The following is a 23021-nucleotide window of genomic DNA, read 5'->3' as shown; positions in this document are numbered from 1 at the left end:
AGAACCGTAGATACCACTGATGGCACGGCTGAACTCCGATGTGAAGGTAAGCCTCCGTCAGGTCCCGCGACACCAGGAGTCCTCCTGGTCGAACCAAAGCTATTACTGAGCAGATCGTCTCCATTTTGAATCGAGGAACGCGAAAACATCTGTTGACCCCTATGAGGTCCAGAATGGGTCGGAACGTGCCGTCCTTCTTTGGCACCATGAAGTAAATGGAATCCCGGCCCCGATGGCGCTGTCCCGGAGGCACGGGAACTACCGCGCCCAGGTCTTCGAGGCGTCGCAGTGTATCCCGGACCACCAAACGCTTGATGCCTCCCTTGCAAGGGGACACCAGGAATTCGTCCGCCGGGACCCGAGCAAAATCTAACTCGTAACCGTGACTTATCCCGCTAAGGACCCAATGGTCCGTGGTTATCCTGGCCCATTCCCCGTAAAAAACGCGTCAACCTGGCTCCTACCTCCGGTGTAACCAAGGGAGCCAGCTGCGGGGAAGGGCCCTCCGCATTTCACTGAGCGGACTTCGGACCGGTCCCCGTCAAGGAACCGCCTTGCCGTCCAAACTTCCTTCCTCGAAAGGACTGGGACTACGACGACTGTCGAGAGGAACCAGATCTATACGGGGCCCCCGACGATCTCTGTGGCCTCGACTTCCTGGGCCCACGAAGTGGGACCTATTGGAAAACGAAGTCCGAGCCCTGTATCTGTCCTCCTGTAACTTGAACGCCCGGTTTTCACCAAGGGACTGCATCAGGTCGTCCAGTTGTTTGCCACATAACAACTTCCCCTTAAAAAGGAGCGAGCCCAGGTGTGCCTTGGAAGATTCTCCGCCGCCCAATTGCGGAGCCAGAGGGTACCATGGCTCTAGCCGAAAATCCTCAGAAGGTCGTGCATCGCATCCGCGCTGTACGCAATAACCGCCTCCAAGTTGTCCGCTTGCGCCGCCTCCTCTCCCGAGAGGCTCGCATTGGCCTGAAGAACCTGAGCCCAGCGCAAGCCGGCTCTCAGGGCAAAGTTACTACAAACGGCCACCCGGACTCCCAGAGCCGAAACCTCAAAACTTTCTTGAGTTGAGCCTCCAGCTTTCTGTCCTGGATATCTTTGAGGGCCGTGGCCCCCGTTACCGTAATAGTCGACCGTTTAGTGACCGCCGAAACCGCTGCGTCCACTCGAGGAAGACGCAGGAGATCCAGTTTATCCATAGCTTCACTAACCTTCAGGCCCAACTCCGGGGTGGCTGAAGACATGGAAAGGAAAACCACCGTAAGGCCCAACAGACCCGGGTCCATCTGATATCCTGTCTAGACTCCATGGGTGGAGCATCCACCTCCACTTCCCGAAGAACAGCCGGGATAAGCGGAACCAGCGCACCACCATGGGGTCGTGACTCTTCCGCGTGCACACCGTCGCCCCGCGGGGCCCCTAATCAGGATCTACTTCCTCGGAGGAAGCCGCCTCGGAGTCGGTATCCTGGGGGGCCCCGCGGTCCGAGCGCCGCTCCCTAAGCGGGTCCACGGGTCTCCGGGGACCCTCCCCCGCTCGCGTCTTCTGGGGATCAGACCGACCGTCTGAACCCCTTTCCTTAAGCGGGTCCACGGGTCTCCGGGGACCCTCCCCCGCTCGCTTCTTCTGGGGATCAGACCGACTGTCTGAACCCCCTTTGACCATCGACCCTTTTCCGCTTTGAGCGCCGATTGCGAAGTCCAACGAAAACGAGGCCTCAGACTCCGAGGAGGCCTCATCCTGACTCCGACCCGCCGAAGAAGCCGCCCCCCCGGGGTCCCGTCGCTGAGGAGATAACGCCGGCAGCATACTGCCATTTTCCACCGCCCGCCGCGTGGCCTCCCTCACTGACTTCCAAAATGGCCGCCGTTCCCACGCTAAGCGGGAACAGCTCGGCCCTGCCTTCTCCTTCAGGGGCAGCGCGCGGCGGCGATCGCGGTCGAGCGCGAACCCCCCGACCGCCCTCGGACGGCCCTTCACCGCCCGATAAACAAGAGGAGCAAAACCCGTCGTGCGACCCCCGCGCGCGCACGGAGCCGCACGCGCGGCACGTAACTCCCCCCCGGCCTGCGCCGCACCGGTCCGGACCACCGAAGCCGAGAAAGAAGACAGCAAGAAAAATCAAATCAGCCGTAAGCTTTCCCGCACGGAACGCTCCCCACGCGAAAACCAAAGCAGACGGCACAACAGCGAAAACAGTAAGAAATAAAACAAAGTCTTTTTTTTTTTTTTCTACCTGTCGCTGATCTTGGTCCTGAACTGTCCGGTCCAGCGGGGGTGAGTGAACCGGGCTCCCCGGTGTCACCCCCGACGCTGCTGCCAGAGACAGGCCGGGTCCTCAACCCTCAGCAGCGGCCTCGACCAGGGGGGATGGTCCCCTCAGGACCTTACAACCCCCCTGGGAGGCTCTCAGGACGAGCGAAGCTTTCCCACTTTTCTTTGGAATTTTCCTTCTTTTTTTTTTTTTTTTTTTAAATCAAGCCAAACAAATCAAACCAAAACAAACCAAATCCAACAACCCTGACTAGCTAATCCACTACCCAGGGATTATCAGAGCCTGTGGGTGAACCTGCCCCATCTGCTGGAGACAGAGAAAGACTGACGAGCTGTGGGTGGCGCCTTACTATATGTGAGGGTGCCCGACAAGTCTTGCTCTGTCTCCATCTGCTGGTGCGGAGTCACAACCCAGGTGTCTGGACTGATCCTGGTACGTACAGGGAAAGTTGTTTTGCACTCCCTATAGTAAAGATTGCCCTTGCCCTCAAGGGTTGCTGGAAATACATTCTTTACTTATGTACAGTAAGTGTCTTAGCATTTTGAAAGTCTAACATATGCACAAGAGAGAGATACTACACTGCTGGGTGCTCAGTCTTTGAGAGCTATATCGGGTTTTCAGGATTTCCATAATGAATGTGCACGAGATCAATCTACATACAATGAAGATACTGTGTACCAATAGATCTCGTGCACATTCATTTTGGAAATCCTGAAAATCCCTGGTCAGGTGTACTAAGGAAGGGGTTGGCCAACCTCAGTCCTCCAGAGTCTCGAACAGACCTGGTTTTCAGGACATCCATAATGAATAGGCATGAGAGAGATTTGCACGTACTGCCTTTGTTATATGTAAATGTAGCTCATGCATATTTATTCTGGATATATTGAAAACAAGATCTAATTATGGCTCTTGAGGATCGTACATGGCCACCCCTAAGGAATTTCCCTATTTTGTTTCTATGAGAAAATGCTCAGTAAGTGTCTCCCCTTCCTTGGCACGCCAAATGCGGACTGGTTTGCTTTAAAGCTATAACCCCACAAATGTTGTCAGACCCCATGAAACAGCCGTTGCCGCTTCCCATAGCCCCGCACACCCCAGCCTTACTGTTTTCCAATCTGCGCGCGAGCTCTTTCTCCCTCAAATTCCCGCTGAAGAAGCTAAACTGCGCGTCTTCTCGTCACCATGACAACTGGAAGCAGATCTCGCGAGAGCCACGAGGACCGAGCCAGGAAGTGCGCTGACGCTGTGTTCGTTGCCATAACTACCAAGAGAGTACATGCTCGCTCTCTCGACCTATTGCATAGATGTTGGACGTGTTCCGGAAAGCATGCATAAATACATTAATCACCTGTTAAATACCAGAGGGTCAGATGTGCCACCTCCAAAAGTAATCTGCATGTCGAATGCCCATTTTTATCCCTCAAATGAGCCTCATAATAGCTTCCAGCCGCTGTCAGTCATAAAACGGTTAGGGATACTGGAGAAAGAAACAAAGCTAACATTTTCTACCATCATCACCAGCCCTGAAACTAAAAGCAAGGAAACACAACAGATTTGATTCAGGAGATGTTCACTATGGAAAGAACGTGATCAGGGTGCTGTGCAGGAGGTATGGAGGATAGACTGGGAAAAGAGGAATATAGAGATACCAACACTCCGCCTCTCCTGAAGCAGCAAGACTGATTTCGCCTTTGGGAGCAGCTTGTTAGCCAATCCAAAATCAAATTAGTTACAAGCGCAGTAGCAAAATAGGGATTGATTTCTGCCCAGCTTTCTAAAGTTTTTAAGATGCAAACTGTTCGGACAGCTTTTATTCTTTCTATCTCCTTCAGTGTATTTCAGTGGGAGATTATGGAATATGTTGTTCTTACCTAAAACCTTCTCTTAAGGACTTTCAGATATATCGGTATGTATATAAAAAAAAAAGATACGTTATCACAAAAGGGTTACGTGGGTAGTTCACTTTTCACAAGTGATTTTCATAGTTCTGGATTGCATTTTTTTGTTTGTCCAAATAAATCACATCTGTTCTTGCTTTTGAAAATAAAATGTTGCTCACTTTGATATTAAATGTATTAAAATACATTACAGTTTATCCTGTCTTAAATTGTGAGCTTTCAAGCCGTGAGTGCTTGTACTTGAGCAGTCTTGCCCTGACCCCAGGAAGAGGGGACAGGTCAATACATAGGGTCCTTCGGTAGGGGGCAGCAAAAAACCCTTCTTCAACAGGCAAAAGTAGCACAAGACCTCCATACCCCTATGGATGGGGTGTCAAGCTTGTTGTGACTCATGGATTGCTTGTCCAACACGTACGTCCCTCCCCCCCCCCAACCAGAGTCTGGCTAGTTAGTTGGGTATTAATAGACAAACTGGGATTTTGAACACTTTAGCAGCTGGAGGCAAGAAATTTCCAAGGAGACAAGCAGAGAGCTTTAGCCCAGGGATAGAAAATTGTTGTCTAGGGATCAGCGTGGAATCCTGAACCGATTTACCAACAAACGGACAGTAAGAAAACGCTAGGGAGGTAAGTATGCGCCGCTTCTCGTCACACTGGGAACTGATCATTTTGTAGAAGCAGATGGCAGGTTTTCCGTATGGCACTAATCCTGTCTCCCCTGTGTCATGCAGAATATTCTTTGCCTCCTCCAGTTCACAGAATCTTTCTGCTTTGTTTTACTCTGCCCAGGGTAGCATTCCAATTTATAATTTTCCCTTCAAGGATATTTTCCTGTTACCTATTCCAAATTTAGAAGCTTTTCAGTATATCTAAAAATTTCTATCACCATGTTTAAATAATAAATGGGTAGGAGTTGATTTCTAACTTTTACAAAAATCTAAAATTCAGTGTTTTATCTTTTCCTTCTGGGTACGATTTCCTATACTCTGGCTTTGCTTTTTTTTTGTAGGAACTTAAAAAAATGGAATGATGTTTATTTTTTCAGAGAATAACATGCTTCACTTTCTTTTTAACTTCAAATGGCTTTTTCGACAGTTGCAACTGTGAATCCATTAAAAGGTTGCTTAAATTATGCATACATGTGGGGGTTTTTTAAACTTGCAAATCTTGTCATCTTTTTTTTTTGTGGTCCTGTTTATCTGGGTCAGGATGCTCTCTTGTCAGAATACTTTTTTGGGTTTTTTTTTTATTTTTAGGGTAGGAGCTTGTTCACAGCTTGAAAGCTGCTGTCTTGTTTTAAAATGTCTCTTAGAGGCTAAGAGGCACTTGAAGAGACGTTAAAAGCTTCCAGTTGAGTCTGTCTGCTCTGTGGTTATCAGGTTGTGCAATACCTTAAAAACATTTTGAACTATTTTACTTAGCAGTGGCGCTTATCGCTAATATGTGCTCATGTCTGGAAAAAAACCCAACACATTCTGAGCTTTGTATTCTATTTTCTTTGGATGGTAACAATGAATACCAGAGGACTTTAATACACTAAGTAGATAGGATTGAGAAATCATGGTGCAGCTATAAATAATCCATCCAATGATATCATTCTTGGAAAGGTATATTACCATCAGAAGAGCATTAGATCTGGGGTTTTTTTTCCCTACAGGAATCTGTACCACTGGAGTTCTAGAATTAAACATAATTAGTGAGCTCCGGTGAGTGAGGTAGGAGAAGCATTCTCAAAGACCCAAAATGGGAAAAATATTTTAGTACACCTGGCCCAAAGTGACTTGCCCAAGTTCACAACAAGCACCAGTGCCAGAAGTAGAATTGGAACCCAGGTTGCATGATTCCTTTCCCATCCCATTAGTCTAGCCATTAGGCCATCTGCGCTCTCCTGATGCTACATCAGACATTTAAACTTCTCTCTCCAACTGTTCTGACTATAAAACAGAGCTGGTGCAAGAGTATTTGGTACTCTAGACCTCTAGCACAGCGCTCCCAACTACGGATGGCAGTGGCTCCAGAACAGTTCTCTCTTTTTTTTTGTGGTATTAGTTCTGGCACAGCACCCTCTGGGCCTCATGCTAGGACTTTGCTGACCCCCTAAATTGGAAGCACCAGCCCTGTTAGAAAGATCTGAGAGTCAAACTAAATGCTGCTCTTAATACATAGGCCCCCTTTTCACCCATTGTCTTAGATACCCACTTAAGGGCTGATGCAGTAAAGTGTGCCCAGCCTAGCACACGGGTTTACAAGCAGTTGGGCACGCGTTTGGACACGTTAAACTAAAACCCGATGCAAGTAAGGAGATCAGTGCATCCAAAACGCGCACCCTAACACATGCGTACCCTATAGCGACCATCATATGTAAATTCCTTGTAGATGAGGGCATTAGCTATTATCCCCAATACAGGAAAGCGCTGGGCGCCCAATGCACTCTTTTTAACACGAGGAATTTAACTCCAGCCCCGGAGGTGGAGTAAAGTCAACTCACAGTCAAGGGCTCTTGAGAAATTAAAAACAAATATGGTCCTGTGTTGCGATAAGTGTGTCCTCCTCCTTAGTATCGTTGTGACACTTTAATTTACTGCTTGCGGTAGAAAAATATATATATATATTTTTTGACTTGATCAGAAAAAACCCACTTTTTTTTTTTAATGGCCACACAATTTAGATGTCCGTAGCAAGGGGCACCTGATATAGTCCACTTCAGCAACCTCAGCAAAGTAACAAAAAAAGAAGCGGGTTTAAAATGGATGCTCACATTCAGCACCCATTCCAATTGGGTGCCTGTCACAATAAGCTATTAAGAACATAAGAACATGCCATACTGGGGTCAGACCAAGGGTCCATCAAGCCTAGCATCCTGTTTCCAACAGTGGCCAATCCAGGCCATAAGAACCTGGCAAGTACCCAAAATCTAAGTCTATTCCATGTTACTGTTGCTAGTAATAGCAGTAGCTATTTTCTAAGTCAACTTAATTAATAGCAGGTAATGGACTTCTCCAAGAACTTATCCAATCGTTTTTTAAACACAGCTACACTAATTGCACTAACCACATCCTCTGGCAACAAATTCTAGAGTTTAATTGTGCGTTGAGTGAAAAAGAACTTTCTCCGATTAGTTTTAAATGTGCCACATGCTAACTTCATTGAGTGCCCCCTAGTCTATTATCCGAAAGAGTAAAATAGCTGATTCACATTAACCCAATCTAGACCTCTCATGATTTTAAACACCTCTATCATATCCCTTCTCAGCCGTCTCTTCTCCAAGCTGAAAAGTCCTAACCTCTTTAGTCTTTCCTCATAGGGGAGCTGTTCCATTCCCCCCTATCATTTTGGTAGCCCTTCTCTGTACCTTCTCCATCGCAATTATATCTTTTGAGATGCAGCAACCAGAATTGTACACAGTATTCAAGGTGCGGTCTCACCATGGAGCGATACAGAGGCATTATGACATTTTCCGTTTTATTCACCATTCCCTTTCTCATAATTCCCAACATTCTGTTTGCTTTTTTGACTGCCGCAGCACACTGAGCCAACGATTTCAATGTGTTATCCACTATGACACCTAGATCTCTTTCTTGGGTAGTAGCTCCTAATATGGAACCTAACATTGTGTAACTATAGCATGGGTTATTTTTCCCTATATGCATCACCTTGCACTTATCCACATTAAATTTCATCTGCCATTTGGATGCCCAATTTTCCAGTCTCACAAGGTCTTCCTGCAATTTATCACAATCTGCTTGTGATTTAACTACTCTGAACAATTTTGTATCATCTGCAAAATTTGATTACCTCACTCGTCGAATTTCTTTCCAGATAATTTATAAATATATTGAAAAGTAAGGGTCCCAATACAGATCCCTGTATTCCACTGCCCACTCCCTTCCACTTAGAAAATTGTCCATTTAATCCTACTCTGTTTCCTGTTTTTTAGCCAGTTTGTAATTCACGAAAGGACATCGCCACCTCTTGAGCGCTTCGGACGCACGGTTCTCCCTTTGCATGCCCTTTTTAATTCTGCCTCATTTAAATACTGCATCGGGTGCCCAGGGGATGTGGCTGCGAGTGCATTAAGACGACAGGTGCCCAATATTAGTGCCTGTTTGTTTACTGCATTGGCAGTCTCTGCAACAGAGACAAGGACTCATTTTAACTGACGGTAATTGCTTGTAAAACTCTGTGTTAAAGGGAGTTTCATCTTCTCCATTGCCAGCTCCCAACTCTCCACTTTAGACCTTGCTGTGCTCTCAATTACTTGCTTCTGCAACCCATCAGTTTTACTATTACATTCTAGAATAGACCAATCTTGCTTAGTAAACTTAGTCTCGGCATCCATGGTGAACTTGCACAATTGGTTAACATGTGGAAAAGATATTCTCAATCCTGGTCATCATATTCCAAAGATCTTGCAAGGAGACCTTCTCAAGAACCTGCAGACTTGGCCTATATTACACCTCCTTACCTTGGGAAATGTAATGCTATCAGCTCTTGGGGAGGCTAACAACTTTGAGCCAGATGCCATCCTTCATTCAAGCTTTGTCAATGCCTTCTCCATCCGGGTATTGGGTTGCTGCACTGCTTCCTTGTGACTCCTCCTCCAACCCCACTTACGACGTGAACAATCACAGCTCATGGTAGTGAGGGGAGCCCGCTGCTGGGGAGCTGAAGAAATCCAGCAACAAAGGCTCCTCAGTCCAACCTGAACTCAATGATATTGAAGATTCCAACCTTTTCTGGTGTCTCAACTCCAGCTCACATGACAGATTGAACTGGTGGTAGTAAACTAAAGAAATTATCCATCGGCTCAGATTAAGCAGGCAAGGACCCAGAGGGTTGAATAAGCACCATGCCTTTCCTTTTCTTGACCATTGCAAGAGAAAAACAGGAAGAAAAATGAACATCCAACTCAGATGCTTGCTAGGATGCCATCTTGCCTCCCTGGTGAAATTTTTATATATCAGGAGGATGTGTGTTCTCCTGAGGCGACTCCTCTTTTTCAGGATCTTCTCTGCTGAAGGCACCACTCTGCCCCTATTTTTTTCGATGCTGCTGTGCCCTAGTTTAAGCATATCTGAGCTGTCATGCTACACATTGGAGAAATGCAGTGGTATTTCCTCAAGCTCAGTGAACGATGTGTTTAACCATTGTTACCCCCTTGATTACAAAAGCTCTTCAGATAAAGTTATAGTAGCGGTAGGGTTTGCATACGTTTGCTTATAAACACTACAGCACCTGTCAACGTCACTGATTGGAAATGTTTGCTCTCTGTTTAAGCATTTAGATTTGTTTTGTTTATGTGTGCCCCATTTATTCCTATGGATCTGGAGCTAATAAATGTTTCCAATAGTATGCAAATGAGGCATTTGGAGATAGACGGGTGGACAGGTATTTTTGGCCTCTTGCCCTTAGTCTGCACTGACATTACGAGCCATGCATGCTCATTGTTGTTTCCCTACCTTTTTGTACAGGAGACCAGTGCCGCCTGAGGAATTCTGCAGGTCCGAAAAGGGATAATCAGGGTTATGAATATTATACTGAAGCTGATAATGCATTCTGTGGCTTGCAGCCAGAGGGACTCCATAAACTTTATCCTATGTGGAGTAGAGGAGCAGCCTAATAGTTAGCACAGCAGGCTGAGTACCACAGAAGCCAGGGTTCAAATTCTACTGCTACTCCCTGTGACCTTGGGTAAATCACTTTACCTTCAATTACCTCAGGCACATCCTTAGATTATACCGTGTACAATTCTGGTCACCGCATCTCAAAACAGATATAGTTGCGATGGAGAAGGTACAGAGAAGGGCAACAAATGATAAAGGGGATAGAACAGCTCCCCTATGAGGAAAGGCTGAAGAGGTTAAGACTTTTCAGCTTGGAGAAGAGACGGTTGAGGGGGGATATGATAGAGGTGTTTAAAATCATGAGAGGTCTAGAACGGGTAGATGTGAATCGGTTATTTACTCTTTCAGATAATAGAAGGACTAGGGGTCACGCCATGAAGTTAGCATGGGGCACATTTAAAATTAATCAGAGAAAGTTCTTTTTCACTCAATGCACAATTAAACTCTGGAATTTGTTGCCAGGGGATGTGGTTAGTGCAGTTATTGTAGCTGTGTTTAAAAAACGATTGGATAAGTTCTTGGAGACGTCCATTACCTGCTATTAATTAAGTTGACTTAGAAAATAGCCACTGCTATTACTAGCAACAGTAACATGGAATAGACTTCGTTTTTGGGTACTTGCCAGGTTCTTATGGCCTGGTTTGGCCTCTGTTGGAAACAGGATGCTAGGCTTGTTGGACCCTTGGTCTGACCCAGTATGGCATGTTATGTTCTTAAATATTGTTGGAGATATGGAAATACCTACAGTACCTGAATGTAATCTGCCTAGAAGTGTCCAAAAGTCAGAATATAAATTAAAAAAAATATGCTCATTATCACCCACTATTTGGTCTCTGCTCAAGCTTTGAATAGCATTTTTTTTTTTTATTTGCCAGCCTTTCCAAACACATGAGTTCTGAATAGCTTTTCTAATTAAGAAACCTAGCTGCACGTAGCATGCAACTCTTAAAAGTCACATATGAGAATTTTGCCCACGTAGCTTACATGTCCTCTTCTCCCCCAACAAAAATTCAGTCTGAAACCGCCTAGAAATATCTCTGATAGGAGCTGGGATGGACACATTCTGGTGACTAATCTGGTCACGGTATTAGAGGAGAAAAAGACTTAATTCAATGTTTTATTTATATTCTGTCTTTCATAACCAAAACATATTATGGTATGTGGAATAGTTGTATTCACTCTTGCAAGGTGAGCATCACAGCAGAGCTGTGTCAGTGCCATCCAGGATACCAGCAATGCGAACTTCCTTACAGAGGACCGTTGTCACTGTCACTTGGGATTCTGGTCATGTGAGTTTACTGAAAGGTGAACTTCACCAGGAATCTTGTCAGCATCAGCTTTCTCACAGCTGTGCCCTGTTAGCATCACCCAAACTGCATCTGGACACCAGGGTACCCAAAGGCAGCAGGTATGGAAGCAGGATATGTGTGAGGTTCCTAAAAGTGGTATAAGGAGCAGAATCCAGGAAGCATCCCTAAATACGGCTATTTAACTTCTTTTTTTTTTTTTTTGCCTCTTTAAATGCCAGGTCTAATGTTTTTACCCTACAGTATTTCTGAGCCTTGAAGACAGATTTATTCCTGCTCCTCGAGCCATCACCTCGACACCTGGGATAGAATTAGCTGCTTATTAGGAGTAAAACACTTTAGCTACCCAGATCACCTCACCGCACAGCAGGGAAAAATAAGTTGAATATTTGATAATCCCTCGCTTAAACCAGAAAAAAAAAAAGTTTTGCAAATAACCAGTTCTGTTTGGGTTAGATGACAAGATGCTGCCACTTCACGATTCACTTAAAACTGAGCACTGATACCCATGTATAAAGGGTATGTGGGGAGGGCAGCAGGGGCATTTAAGGGAGAAAGGAGGAGGGAAAGCAGGGTGTGCAAAGGCCTGTGCAAGGAGAGAGACCTGCAGAAAGGCTCTGCGAGCGGGTGGGGAAGGCAGAACATGTGCAGGCATGTGTGCATGTGCCTGTGTTGGGTTGGGAGGAGTATGGTCAGGATTGTGGGAAAAGGAGAAGCAGGATGTACAAAGGCTGTGTATGAGCAGAAGTAGAAAGGCTGTGTGTGTCAGGCAGATAACAGGTACACACAAAAAAGTCACAAGAGGCTTTACAAATGCCTAAATTAGAGCTTGCTGGGAGCTTAATGTGTCAGCACTGTGTATAATACTGGAGCTTAGTAATTTACAAGGCTATATACATTCCTTTGGGATTTTTTTGCTGACTGTGATACCTTTTTGGAACAGCATGATGTATATAAGCTTTCAAGACTACACGAGTCCCTTGTTCAGATGTGACCTTTGTAATAAGTCTGTCATTTATATTACTCTACTGCCTGCAGTATGGTGCAGAAGCCATTCAGACTATAAATGGCACGGTGTTGCAGCATACCCTATCAGTGACACCGCCCCCCCCCCCCCCCCCCCCCCCCCCGAGGTTGGCAGCCACTATATGTACCAATCTATCTCTGGCCAAATAATCTTTTATTCCTCCCCTGTCAAAATAAATCCTTTTCTGCCTATTTCCAGCCACATGCTTGCGGTAACCTGTACAGAGCGGTTACAACCCTAAACATTTTACTGGGCAGACTGGTTGAGCCATTTTGGTCTTTAGCTGCCATCACCTACTATATTACTATATGTCAGCCCCAGCAGGACAAAAATTGGCACTCCTCATTTTCTGTTGCCTTACAAATGCCTTTCAAAATCTAAAGTAAGTAAAGTGCTCTCTCATGTCTCTGGATTCTGAAAGAAGATGTCTATTGCCCTTACTTCGGAGTTTAATATCTGAATGTAATGGTTAGCTGGCAAGCAGTCACAAACCGTGAGCACGGGGGTCGTGGGGAGCAGATTAAGAGGGCAGAAAGAGAAACAGGTGGTCTGGAGAACTGGCTGAGGATGTGTGCATTCAGCTTAAGGACTAGAAACATACATTCTTCATACATTAAAGAGCGTGAACCAAGTGTGCACAAAGTTATCCACAGAAATATTACTGAAGCATGCATGCACGTACTTTTCCATAACCTGTTCCCTCCCCCAGCTTCCTTCCATCCCTTTGCCCCTGCTTACTCTTCTCTGCAGCAAGTACCAAGCTGCTTCTATCAAAAGGAAAACTTAATCCTAAAAATGCACTAGAAAAATAAGTGATCATTGGAATTATACAGGACTACAAAACACATAGGGGCAGATTTTCAAAGGCTACGCGAGCAACCCGAGAAAATCTGCCCCTGTGTGCGCGGAGCCTATTTTGCATAGGCTCGGCGGCGCGCGCAAGCCCCGGGACGCGCATATGTCCCGGGGCTTCAAAAAAGGGGAGGGGCGTGGGCGGCCGGTGTGTGTTAGCTACACCTGCCGTGAGGCAGGCGCAACTTACCCGACAAAGATAAGGGGGGGGGTTCTAGGTAGGGCTGGGGGGGGGGGGGCGGAATGAAAGTTCCCTCCGAGGCCGCTCCGATTTCAGAGTGGCCTTGGAGGGAACGGAGGAAGGCTGCGCGGCTCGGCACATGCAAGTTGCACAATTGTGCACCCCCTTGTGCGCGCTGACCCTGGATTTTATAACATGCGCACATGTTATAAAATCAAGCATAGATTTGTTCGCGCTGGGTTGCGCGAACAAATCTATGTCCTCGCGCACCTTTTAAAATTTGGCCCATAATGCACTTCTCACTACAAGTCTGGAAATAAGCATGAAAGAAAGAATGTGCAGACAAGAATACATTGTCAATTCAGTCAACAGGGAAAATTATTTAAATTTATATCCCCTTGACAAGGAAAAATTATTGTGTATCTTTTACACCCTCTCTCCCTCCCACACACCATTAATAGTTAGGCAGTCATAATAACAGATTGTACATGAAAAAGGACATTCAAAGTACAATCTTCTGAGGTTAAAATATTATTTACAAAAATGTATATTATGTTTACATTCACTACTATAGTGCCAACCAGAAAACCCTGCAAAAAAGACACTTGAAACCCATATGGTATTAGGCCTGTTGTAACATATGTCTGATGTGGGCTTAGCCCTCAGAAAGCCATGAGTAAAGTGAATTAGAATTACAATAATCTCCCATACCAAAATAGCACTAACTGCCAACACTCAAACAGTAACAACCCTACCTATGTAAAGGTAACACTGCAAATATTACACCAAGCCCTAAAGCATCAATACTCCTCCTATTAGGGAAACAGAACAAGCCAAGGAGCTATAGATTTGACACAGAAACTACACACTAACAGAATACCTCACCTTGATCATACATACAAAATACACAGACCCTCACCAAATACAGAAAAAGAGACCATAAAGAATACATAGAAATATGCAGACAAAAACTGAACTGGAAACCACAACAAGCCAGATTCTGTATGCAGTACAATAATGGTAAAAACAAACATTACCATTCCCATAAAACATTAAACAATAAAGTAATCATTAATAATAGTAAAACCATACCAATATAAAGAATAAATATTTTAAAACAGCTGATGAATATAGGACAGAAATCAAAAGGACTGCAGGAGCGAGTTATATTGACATGGGATCTTAAAATATTTATACTGGTTCTAACTGAGGGAAATGAATATGGTAGAAAAGAAAAAGTCTAATCAAACAATGCTTGTAAGCTGCCAGATGTGAATTCCCCAGCTTGGAAACATAAAGAACAGCCTAAAATGGATTCCTGGTATAAGAGAATCTGGACTAGATATTTAATGGAACAGATAACTGCTATAAAGAATGATGGAACAGTGAGATGTAAAGGAATCTGACATTTGAGACATGAAAAATCAGAGATGTGAAGAATCTTATTTTAATTAGAAGATGGGAGTATCTTTCACTTTGTGGAAATGTGTTTTCATTAAAGGGAAGGCAGGTAGGGAACTCTTGGGAGGGATTAACAGGGTTGTGGGGTAAATAGTTTGCAGTGTATTCTGCAAATAAAAAGAATTATCTACATTTGTAAAATTCTAATTATATTTGTATTCTTGGACATACCTTTAACTTTTTTCTGAAAGTTTTGTGTACACCATATACTAATAAATTAAATACATCATAAATTAATACAAATACAATTAAAAAAAAGTTGATTAATAGAATCATATCTAATAAACTAATAATTCATATAAACATTTTTTTTATTTTTCCAAACAGCAATAATAAATTTAAAAACTGTAGACACAAACACCACCCAGTAATTAAAAGTAAGGATAAAAAAAAATTCTCTGCTCTCCATACAAGGGAACTTTTGATTTTCAAATGTCCTGAGACTATCGTGAATTAGCAGGGAAAAAGGTGGTGGTGGGGGGGGGGGGGGGGGGGCTATAGTTTGTTGTCAATAAACTTTCTCCTCTCTTTCCCACTCACACACACACTCTGTCCTCTCACTCTTGCTCTCCTACTCTCACATATGCTGAATTACATACACATGCTCTCACACTCACTCTTCTCCTCTGGAAGCCCAAACAGCAGCTTCCTCCTTCAGCTCCAGTGGCCGACAGGATTCCTATTGCTTTGAGCCCTGGGGGGGGGGGGAAAGCCCGATACGATGCTGCTGCTTATCCTCCTCCTCCTGGCCACATGAGGGTTTGGAGTAGGAGTGGAAATTGGAGAGAGCTTGGACTGGGTACACTCAGGGCGACCTTTCTGGAAAGGGAAAGGCCCAAGGTAGAGTAGATGTTTCTCCTCAAGGGGACAAAACTAGGGGACCCAACCTGAGCCTCTGAGGTGACAGAGAGTCAGGAGATTCCACATTCGGTGGGGAGAGTGTGGTGTGAAAAAGCTACAGAGAGAGAGCGAGCTTAAGACACTGGAGAAGTTCTGCACTTTTGCTTCAGTGGAGCAAAAGAAACGTCTAAAGGGTTACAGAGTTTCTATGGAAAGTAGAGAGAACTTTTCTTAAAATATGATGATTAAATGTCCTTTGACAAGCTTTTAAAATGCAATTTTATTTATTTTTCATGCATATATATATATATACACACACATATACACCTATGCCTCATTTTAAGGTTACTGTTTCTTTGAGCACTCACGATGGCATTACCATCAGTTGGCCTTTTTCTCTCATTTGTAACTGCCACAGCCTAGCTGTGCAAACCTAAGTACCCAATCAGTGTTTTCTATTACTCTATTATTACATACTCTGACTGCTGGTAGCACCCGAAAATAAAAATTTGGAGTTTTCCCAAGGAAAAGGAGACTGGTTTTATTTTATTACTTTGCTAAGCTTAAGTTGGTCAGTCTTTTTTTTATCTTGTTTATGGATGGCCTGCGTATAGACTCTTATGGATCCTTGGTCAATGTCTGACATGAATAGATGCTTTATGTCATAGGTTCGATGGTCCTTAAAGCATACTTTGGAAGGAGAAAATGGTATAGAAGAGTAAAGTTGTGTGTGTCTCTCTTCTCTTATTTTTTTTTTTTTTTATAAATTGAATTTTTTTTGGATTATTATTTCAGAAGAGACAGTGTAGGATACTTCAAGAAAATGGAAGCTGAATTTATTCCTCTTGGCTTCATCTTTGCAAAAACTTTGGGTCTTGAGCTGGATTATAGTTAATTAATAGAACTGCTATGAGATATAGAATTGATTAACATAATTGATAGGTTGTTCCTTTTTTTTTTGTAACCCTTTTTTCATGAATTTTGAATATTTCTAATAGCCTTGTTTCCCCTCTAGATTGTCACCAAGGGGTGGGTCAGTCTAGCCAGTCATGTAGTTAGTGTTAGGGAGGGTGTGCTGCAGGCTGGGGAAGAGCTGGCAGCAAATAAGAACTTTACATAATGATGCAGGGTGCACTCACTAGGGGATAATTTTCAAGAGGATTTACATGCTTAAAACTGGGTTTTACACGTTTAAATGGGCTTTTGAAAATTACTACAATAAATCCCATTGAATTGTCAATAGGTCCAAAACGCATAAGTGTACTGAAAGCATGTAAATGGGCTTTGAAAATTGCTATGATAGTATGTTACACATATAAATGTAACTCCTTTGATAATTAGTTCCTGAAGGAGCACATGAGCAGCAACACAATAGCAGAACGTGTGTCTGAGCCACTGGTTGACAGTGTAGTTTTCTTATTACTTGGCAACTTGTTCAAGAGCTGATTGGTTGGCAAGAAACTTTAACAGGTTAGGAATCCAGAATATATACACGTGAGAGAGACCATATTTATTTCTTTCAACTTATATACAGGTATTCCAATGTAATCATACCAGTTTACAACTTTAAAACAGGGTAAAATCAACATAAAAACAGCCAAAACAATAAATAATTAAATACAACATACAATCTAAAATAATATAATTTAAAATTAAATCAACACACTAAAATCTGCTAGAAAGTACAGCAGAATGATAACGGGATAATCAAAAGAGATAGAGACAGAATGGAAGCAGCCCAGAGAAAGGCAACCAATGGCATAAAAACCCATATGAGATGAGACTGAAGGATCTGAATATGTATCCCCTGGAAGAGAGGAGAGATAAGATACAGACCTTTAAATTCCTGGAAGGCATTAATAATGCACAAGAATAAAACCTTTTCTGATGGAAAGAAATCTGTAGAACTAGGGGTCATGATATGAAACTGAGGGGATAGGAACAGTGTTAGGAAATATTTCTTAATGTAAAAGGTGTTGGATGCATGGAATGCCTTCCCAGAAGAGGTAGTGAAAACAAGAAAGGTAATGCAGTTTAAAAGGGTGTGGGATAAAACACAGAGGATCCATAGTAGCTAAAGGATGGAAATGAAGAAACCTGCACAGAGCAGCACTTGGATGTGGGCATGGAGCCAACTAGTTGACTGGGTGGAAGGGGAACTGCAGTTCAGTTTCTCATCCATGGTCTAAGGAAACTCTCCAGATTCCACCTGGAGATTCTGAGAATTTGTATTAATTGCTGGGGGGAGGGGGGATACTAAAAAGTTCTGAGTCTCTGTTTACTGCTGCGGCCCCTATACTTCAGGAAGCCCACAGGGAATAAAAAGGGAGGTGCTGCTCCAATCTCCTCCCCCCTGCCAATTTCCTCAGGAAGCCTGCAGGGAACAGGATGAGAGGAGTGAGCCTGGAGCAGTCACTGCAGGCAGAATGCAGGGAGCAACTGGAGGAGAGGGGTACAACAGACACAGCTCAGTCTGCATCTCTGATTCCAGGACTTGGGACTCAGCTGAGGGTGCACAAGTCAGAGAGGTTGGACGAAAGAGTGCTGGGGCCAGGAAGGGAAAGACTACTGGAGGCAATTTCTGGAAGGAGTAAGGTGGTGGAGATAGAGAGAGTGAGAAAGAGAATGTGAATTAGTGTGAGGGGGGAGGCTGGAAGAGAGAGAGCTGAGCTGATAGACATTCCTCCCTGCTCCCCACCTTTAAACAGCAACATCATGGTAACCACAGCTCAAAAGTTCCCGGGTATGACTAATTCCTCACTACAAGCTCTGCTCCGCTTTGCCAGGCGGAGTTTGGCTAACTTCCCAAGAGACTTAGGAAGGCCAGCTCTTATCCCTGGGAGTGAGATACAAGTAATAGACCAACTATTGGGGATCTGCCGAATACTTGTGACCCAGACTGGCTACTGTTGAAGACAGAAGTTTTGGGCTTGAAGGAGCTTGATGTGACCCAGCAGGGCACTTATGTTCTTAAGCTCTTCTGTATTCTGCATTCAGTGCTCATCATATCCTTTGGCCTTCTCATTTCCAGCTTATTCAACCCCCACCTTCAAATTCACTATGGCTCAAAGGAAGCAGAAACTATCTTCTAAATCTGGCCCCACTAAGCAGAAGCCAGGAGTATCAGAAGCATCCAGGGGCTACTATATGGATTCCCTGGGCTTCCAGGTCATGGATAGCAATGTGCCTGGGCTATCGCAGGTCATTCTGCAAAAGCTGAATATGAAAAACTATGAGGATTATAGGTGAGTACATGGTTTAGTTTGTCATGTTTTGTTTTACGGTGTTTTATTAATTTATTTATTGTTTGATGTTCTTATTTGTAAATCACACTGAAAAATTTTATTGCATACTGTGGTATGTAAAATGATGTAATAAAAAAAAGTGAACACACGTCCTGTCCCTGAACAGGTAAAAGCTTCTCCTTCTATCTTCACAGGCATGTGACCCCTCCCATCTTAGGTATGGGATCTATTTGCAATCACATCAAAGGGCTTCTTTTCCTTACCTACACAGTTACAGGGAACTTTTCTTTAGCAGAACGGATATGGAGTCCACATTCTTCCCAGCACTAGTACAGAGATCATCATACCTGGACAGGTACAGAGGCTCTATTCTTGTCAGTACAGGACAGGAAAAGCAGCACCATTCGTACTGGACCGCCCATAAGGACTCTACACTTTACAGCAAAAAATTCAGAAGCCTCTTACTCACGGGCATGGATTGCTCCCTTTGCTGCAGTGGTACCAACCTTTCCCCTTTTGTCTCCACAGATAAATATGTAATTCTCTGCTTACAAGATAAAAAGCTGGAGCTCAAATACTGTATATTGCCAATGGAATCCAATGGCTGATAAAGATTGGAAAGCCCATGTAGTCTGCTGATTTCCTTACCTCTGCTTCAGAACTTATTTCCAGTTTTATCCTCTTTCCTGCTACTAAAGATTCCGAGTATTTTTCCCATGTTTTCTTGAATTCCAATAGTTTTCCCTACCATCTCCACTGGTCGGCTGTCTTTGTGCATTTAATTCACTGCCATGCAGAGAGTTAATCTCATTGGCTGCTGCTCTTCTCATTTAGGTTAGCTGTTGATGGTAGGAAGCCAGCTACAGACTTTGGGATCCGTACCTATTTTGACATGTTTCAGAAAATGGAAGACACCTTCAAATTCTGTGTGGAGTGTAAGAAACTTCCGGATAATCTCCCTGACCCCAGAAGCCTCCGCCGATGCAAGAGGTACAAGATTTCACTCATAAATCAGAATCCTATATATGTTATGTGGCTTTAACACATGAGCCATGTGATTGGTGCCTTCTGGGTCACAGGAGGGCACCCAGCACATGTTCTTAATATAAACTGACAAAAATAAACCAAATAATGTCGATTTGGTAAAAATATTATAATTGCACAAAACCTTTGGATGTTGGTAATGCATAGCTGATACTTGTAGAAGAACTATGAACATGGGAAGAGTTGAAAGATATGACCCAGTCATATCTCTCCAGTATCTTCTCCTCCTGATTCTTGTTGAGGAATAGAGATTTGATTTGACCATGACCAGGTGGCTTTGATGCATACAACTTTCATAGACGTCTGATTTGTCTAGGACTTTTAGAAAAGCCTATGTAGAGGCTCCTAAAAGGTTATAAGATGTATCTTGGTGAGATGCATACCTGTCTTCCAAAAGCTTTTGTCAGTGAAAGCCAAGAGGAGGAGCAATAGCCTAGTGGTTAGAGCAGTGGGCTATGAACCAGGAGACCAGCGTTTGAGTCCTGCTGTCGCTCCTTGTGACCTTGGGCAAGTCACTTTTCCCTCCATTGCCTCAGGTACAAGCCTTAGATTGTAAGCCCTCTGGGAATAGGGAAATACCTACAGTACCTGAATGTAAACTGATGTGATCTCAGATCAAATGTCGGTATATAAAAAATAAATAAAATAAAGATGAGCTCTGCTCTTATCCTACCTTTCATCAGACCCTCCAGCCATTAGGAAAGAAGTTTAAGAAAAAAAAAATAGAGATGAGGGTTCCCCAATAGATTTGTTTCAAGAAGCAAGTCAGTCAGGATGTATGAAAAATAAGTCTTTATTCAGACAGTTATAAACATTTAAGGCATATGATTAGCTCGTGAAGCAACATAATTCTCAAATCTCATCTTAATCAAACAGTACATGGCTATGAGTATACGTATGATAATGATAGTTATTGAAACTATAGCAATCAGATTCATATCTACTAAAGACAATCTTCCTGAAAAGTAAATTCTTTCTAGAACATGTCTTACTAATACTACCTAGGGTTCTCTTCTGCAGAAAAAGTTATAATTAAATGCTTACCAATATCATGAAGCAATTAGCCCTTTAACGTCTCTCTTGTGGTGAGTAAGGATTGTTCTTGCTCCTCTCCCCTGTGCTATCCCTACCAGGGTTTAAATACCCAGGTGGGTGCTATTCTGAGTTTGACCACAATTGCGGTCACTTCTATGCTTACCACATTTGTGGTTAGTCTGTACTTTTAACCACAATGAGACACATGGCGACTAAGCTGGAAGGCATCCTATGTCCTTATCTGAATTCTAAAAAGCATTCCTTATACCTTAATATATATTTGCTATAACTGACTTCACTCTAACTACACATGTGGCTGCAAAGAAACATTTTCTGACACTTTCAGAGTCATACTAGAAATGTGCAGGGTGATGAGAATAGTTAACTCTCAGGCTCTGAGCAAATGCTGGAGACTCCACCAAGATGGAGCCCTGACAGTGCTGGAGGAATGGGCCCTTTCAGCTCTAGAGCTCTTAAATCAGTCTAAGAGATGTTGAATCAGTTCACACCAACAGAGTTTGGCCACTAACACGTTTTTAAAGAACCATCCTCAAGACCCTGATATGGAGTTAGAAGTTGTCTAATGATATTCAGAAAATGTACACATGTGGCAAGATGCGTGGATTTATTGTATGTTAAGAGTAAAATGTATATAAATATCACAATAAACAAACAGCACAAGAGCATAGCTCATACGTATCCTAAATCTAAATATGCCAAAGAGATATTGGGCCTTCTGAGCGCGTCATATGAGTCAACATGGTGATGACTAGGGACCATGTGCACTCTTCACCGCTAGTGCTTTCGTTCAGACCTTCTCTGCAGCTGTGGCAAGATTTAGTCACCATCGCATATTGGTCGAGGGCTGTTGTCTTCCCAAAACTGAACGCCATATGAGAGGAGGCTGTCACTTGGCTTCATGGTTTTACATTCTCTGAAGGGCAGAGAATATTTGATTAAAATAAAATTTCTTTGGCTAAGCCTTAGAGTATTTTATTTATTTATATTCCATCTTTCAGCCACTTCAAAGCGGATTGCATTTAGGTCCTGTAGATATTTTAGGTTCATCTTTGTTTTTTTGTTGTTTTTTTTTTTTATCATGCAGCAGTCATATTGGTCTTTCAACTACTCATCTGAATCAGAAGTATAAAAATGTAAGACATGCCATATCAGGTCAGCCCAATGGACCAATCTAGCCCAGAAAAATTCATTCTGGCTGTATGACACCCAGGATAAAAAAAGGTGCCCACCTTAGCTTCAGCATTAAGGCTAATGATGGTTGTGGTCATGCTGCAAACCCTTCAGGTGAGGATAATGATCCTGATACAGCTATCGGCCAGGAACCTTCTGTAGCAGGAGACAGACCACCAAAGTTAATGAAAAAAAAACCAAGAGGAAGAAATACAGTTACATGGATCCCTGAAGAGACAACTTATTGCTATTTTCATGCCACAACCCCTATATTTAAATTAGGAGGGTTCACAAAGCACATGCCAAACACTGGAAGAAAGAGGAATATCATCCCAGGTAAACCTACAGAAAGCAATTGACCAATATAGTTAAGATCTTTAATAACAAAAATTAAAGATAGATATATGTAAGTGATAACATTTTAACCCAATTAAGGGCTGATGCAGAAAAAGAAGTAGAGACTAAAGAGGAGATCTGGAGAGAGATGCTAGAAAAAAAAAAGTGCAGGAACAGCCAGAGCAATTAGAGGAGGTAACAGGTGGGATAATACCGAATAATAATAGTGTAACACATGAGGAGGAAAGCAATGTAAGACAGGCCAGCAAGCAGAGTGAAGAGGAAAGGCAGGCAAGACCCCAGGGGATGAACAGTTGGTGGTTGTGCTCCTAGCCTATGTGGAAATGAATATATATGTACTGGGGTCCAAGAGAGACAAAGATAGCCTAAGATAAATCTGACACCCAAAATAAACATAAGTAAGATCAATAAGGCCATAATCTACATAAAAAGGGACCATCTAGTGGTATCAAAGAAATAAACTGGATACAATATGTACAGCAAAACTCATTACTGAGAGAGAGTCCTACCAAGGGGGACACAAGTTCAGAAGAAAAAGGAGAAAGATAACAGCTCCTCCTAGGAAAAATAGAGAGGAAAATTATAAAATCACTGCTTGCCGAGGTGTCACTGGTAGACAAGTACCTCAAAGACTTGAGACACCAAAAATAATGAGAAAAATCCACAACCCGGAGCTGAA

General features: G+C 43.3%; 2 protein-coding genes across 6 annotated transcripts in view; one reads left to right on the top strand and one right to left on the bottom strand.

Annotated features, from left to right (window-relative positions):
- Nucleotides 1-23021, bottom strand: part of CFAP70 (cilia and flagella associated protein 70) — a 351702-nt gene that overhangs the window by 293777 nt on the left and 34904 nt on the right. Inside the window, exon 1 of one of the 5 annotated variants that reach the window (XM_029576138.1) lies at nt 3386-3460. The exons of the other annotated variants lie outside the window; for them this stretch is intronic. The gene's annotated coding sequence lies outside the window, so the exon portion shown is untranslated. Of the gene's footprint in view, nt 1-3385; nt 3461-23021 lie in introns of those variants that run through there. 5 annotated transcript variants of the gene reach the window in all.
- Nucleotides 4636-23021, top strand: part of MSS51 (MSS51 mitochondrial translational activator) — a 59335-nt gene continuing 40949 nt past the window's right edge. The window contains exons 1-3 of the mRNA XM_029576154.1: nt 4636-4805; nt 18502-18715; nt 19550-19705. Of these exons, the coding sequence (XP_029432014.1) occupies nt 18531-18715; nt 19550-19705 (341 nt within the window). The 5' untranslated portion in view covers nt 4636-4805; nt 18502-18530. The remainder of the gene's footprint in view (nt 4806-18501; nt 18716-19549; nt 19706-23021) is intronic.

Source organism: Rhinatrema bivittatum, chromosome 14 (genome assembly GCF_901001135.1).
Source record: "Rhinatrema bivittatum chromosome 14, aRhiBiv1.1, whole genome shotgun sequence".
NCBI lineage: Eukaryota > Metazoa > Chordata > Amphibia > Gymnophiona > Rhinatrematidae > Rhinatrema > Rhinatrema bivittatum.
This window is presented reverse-complemented; position numbering and strand designations above follow the sequence as displayed.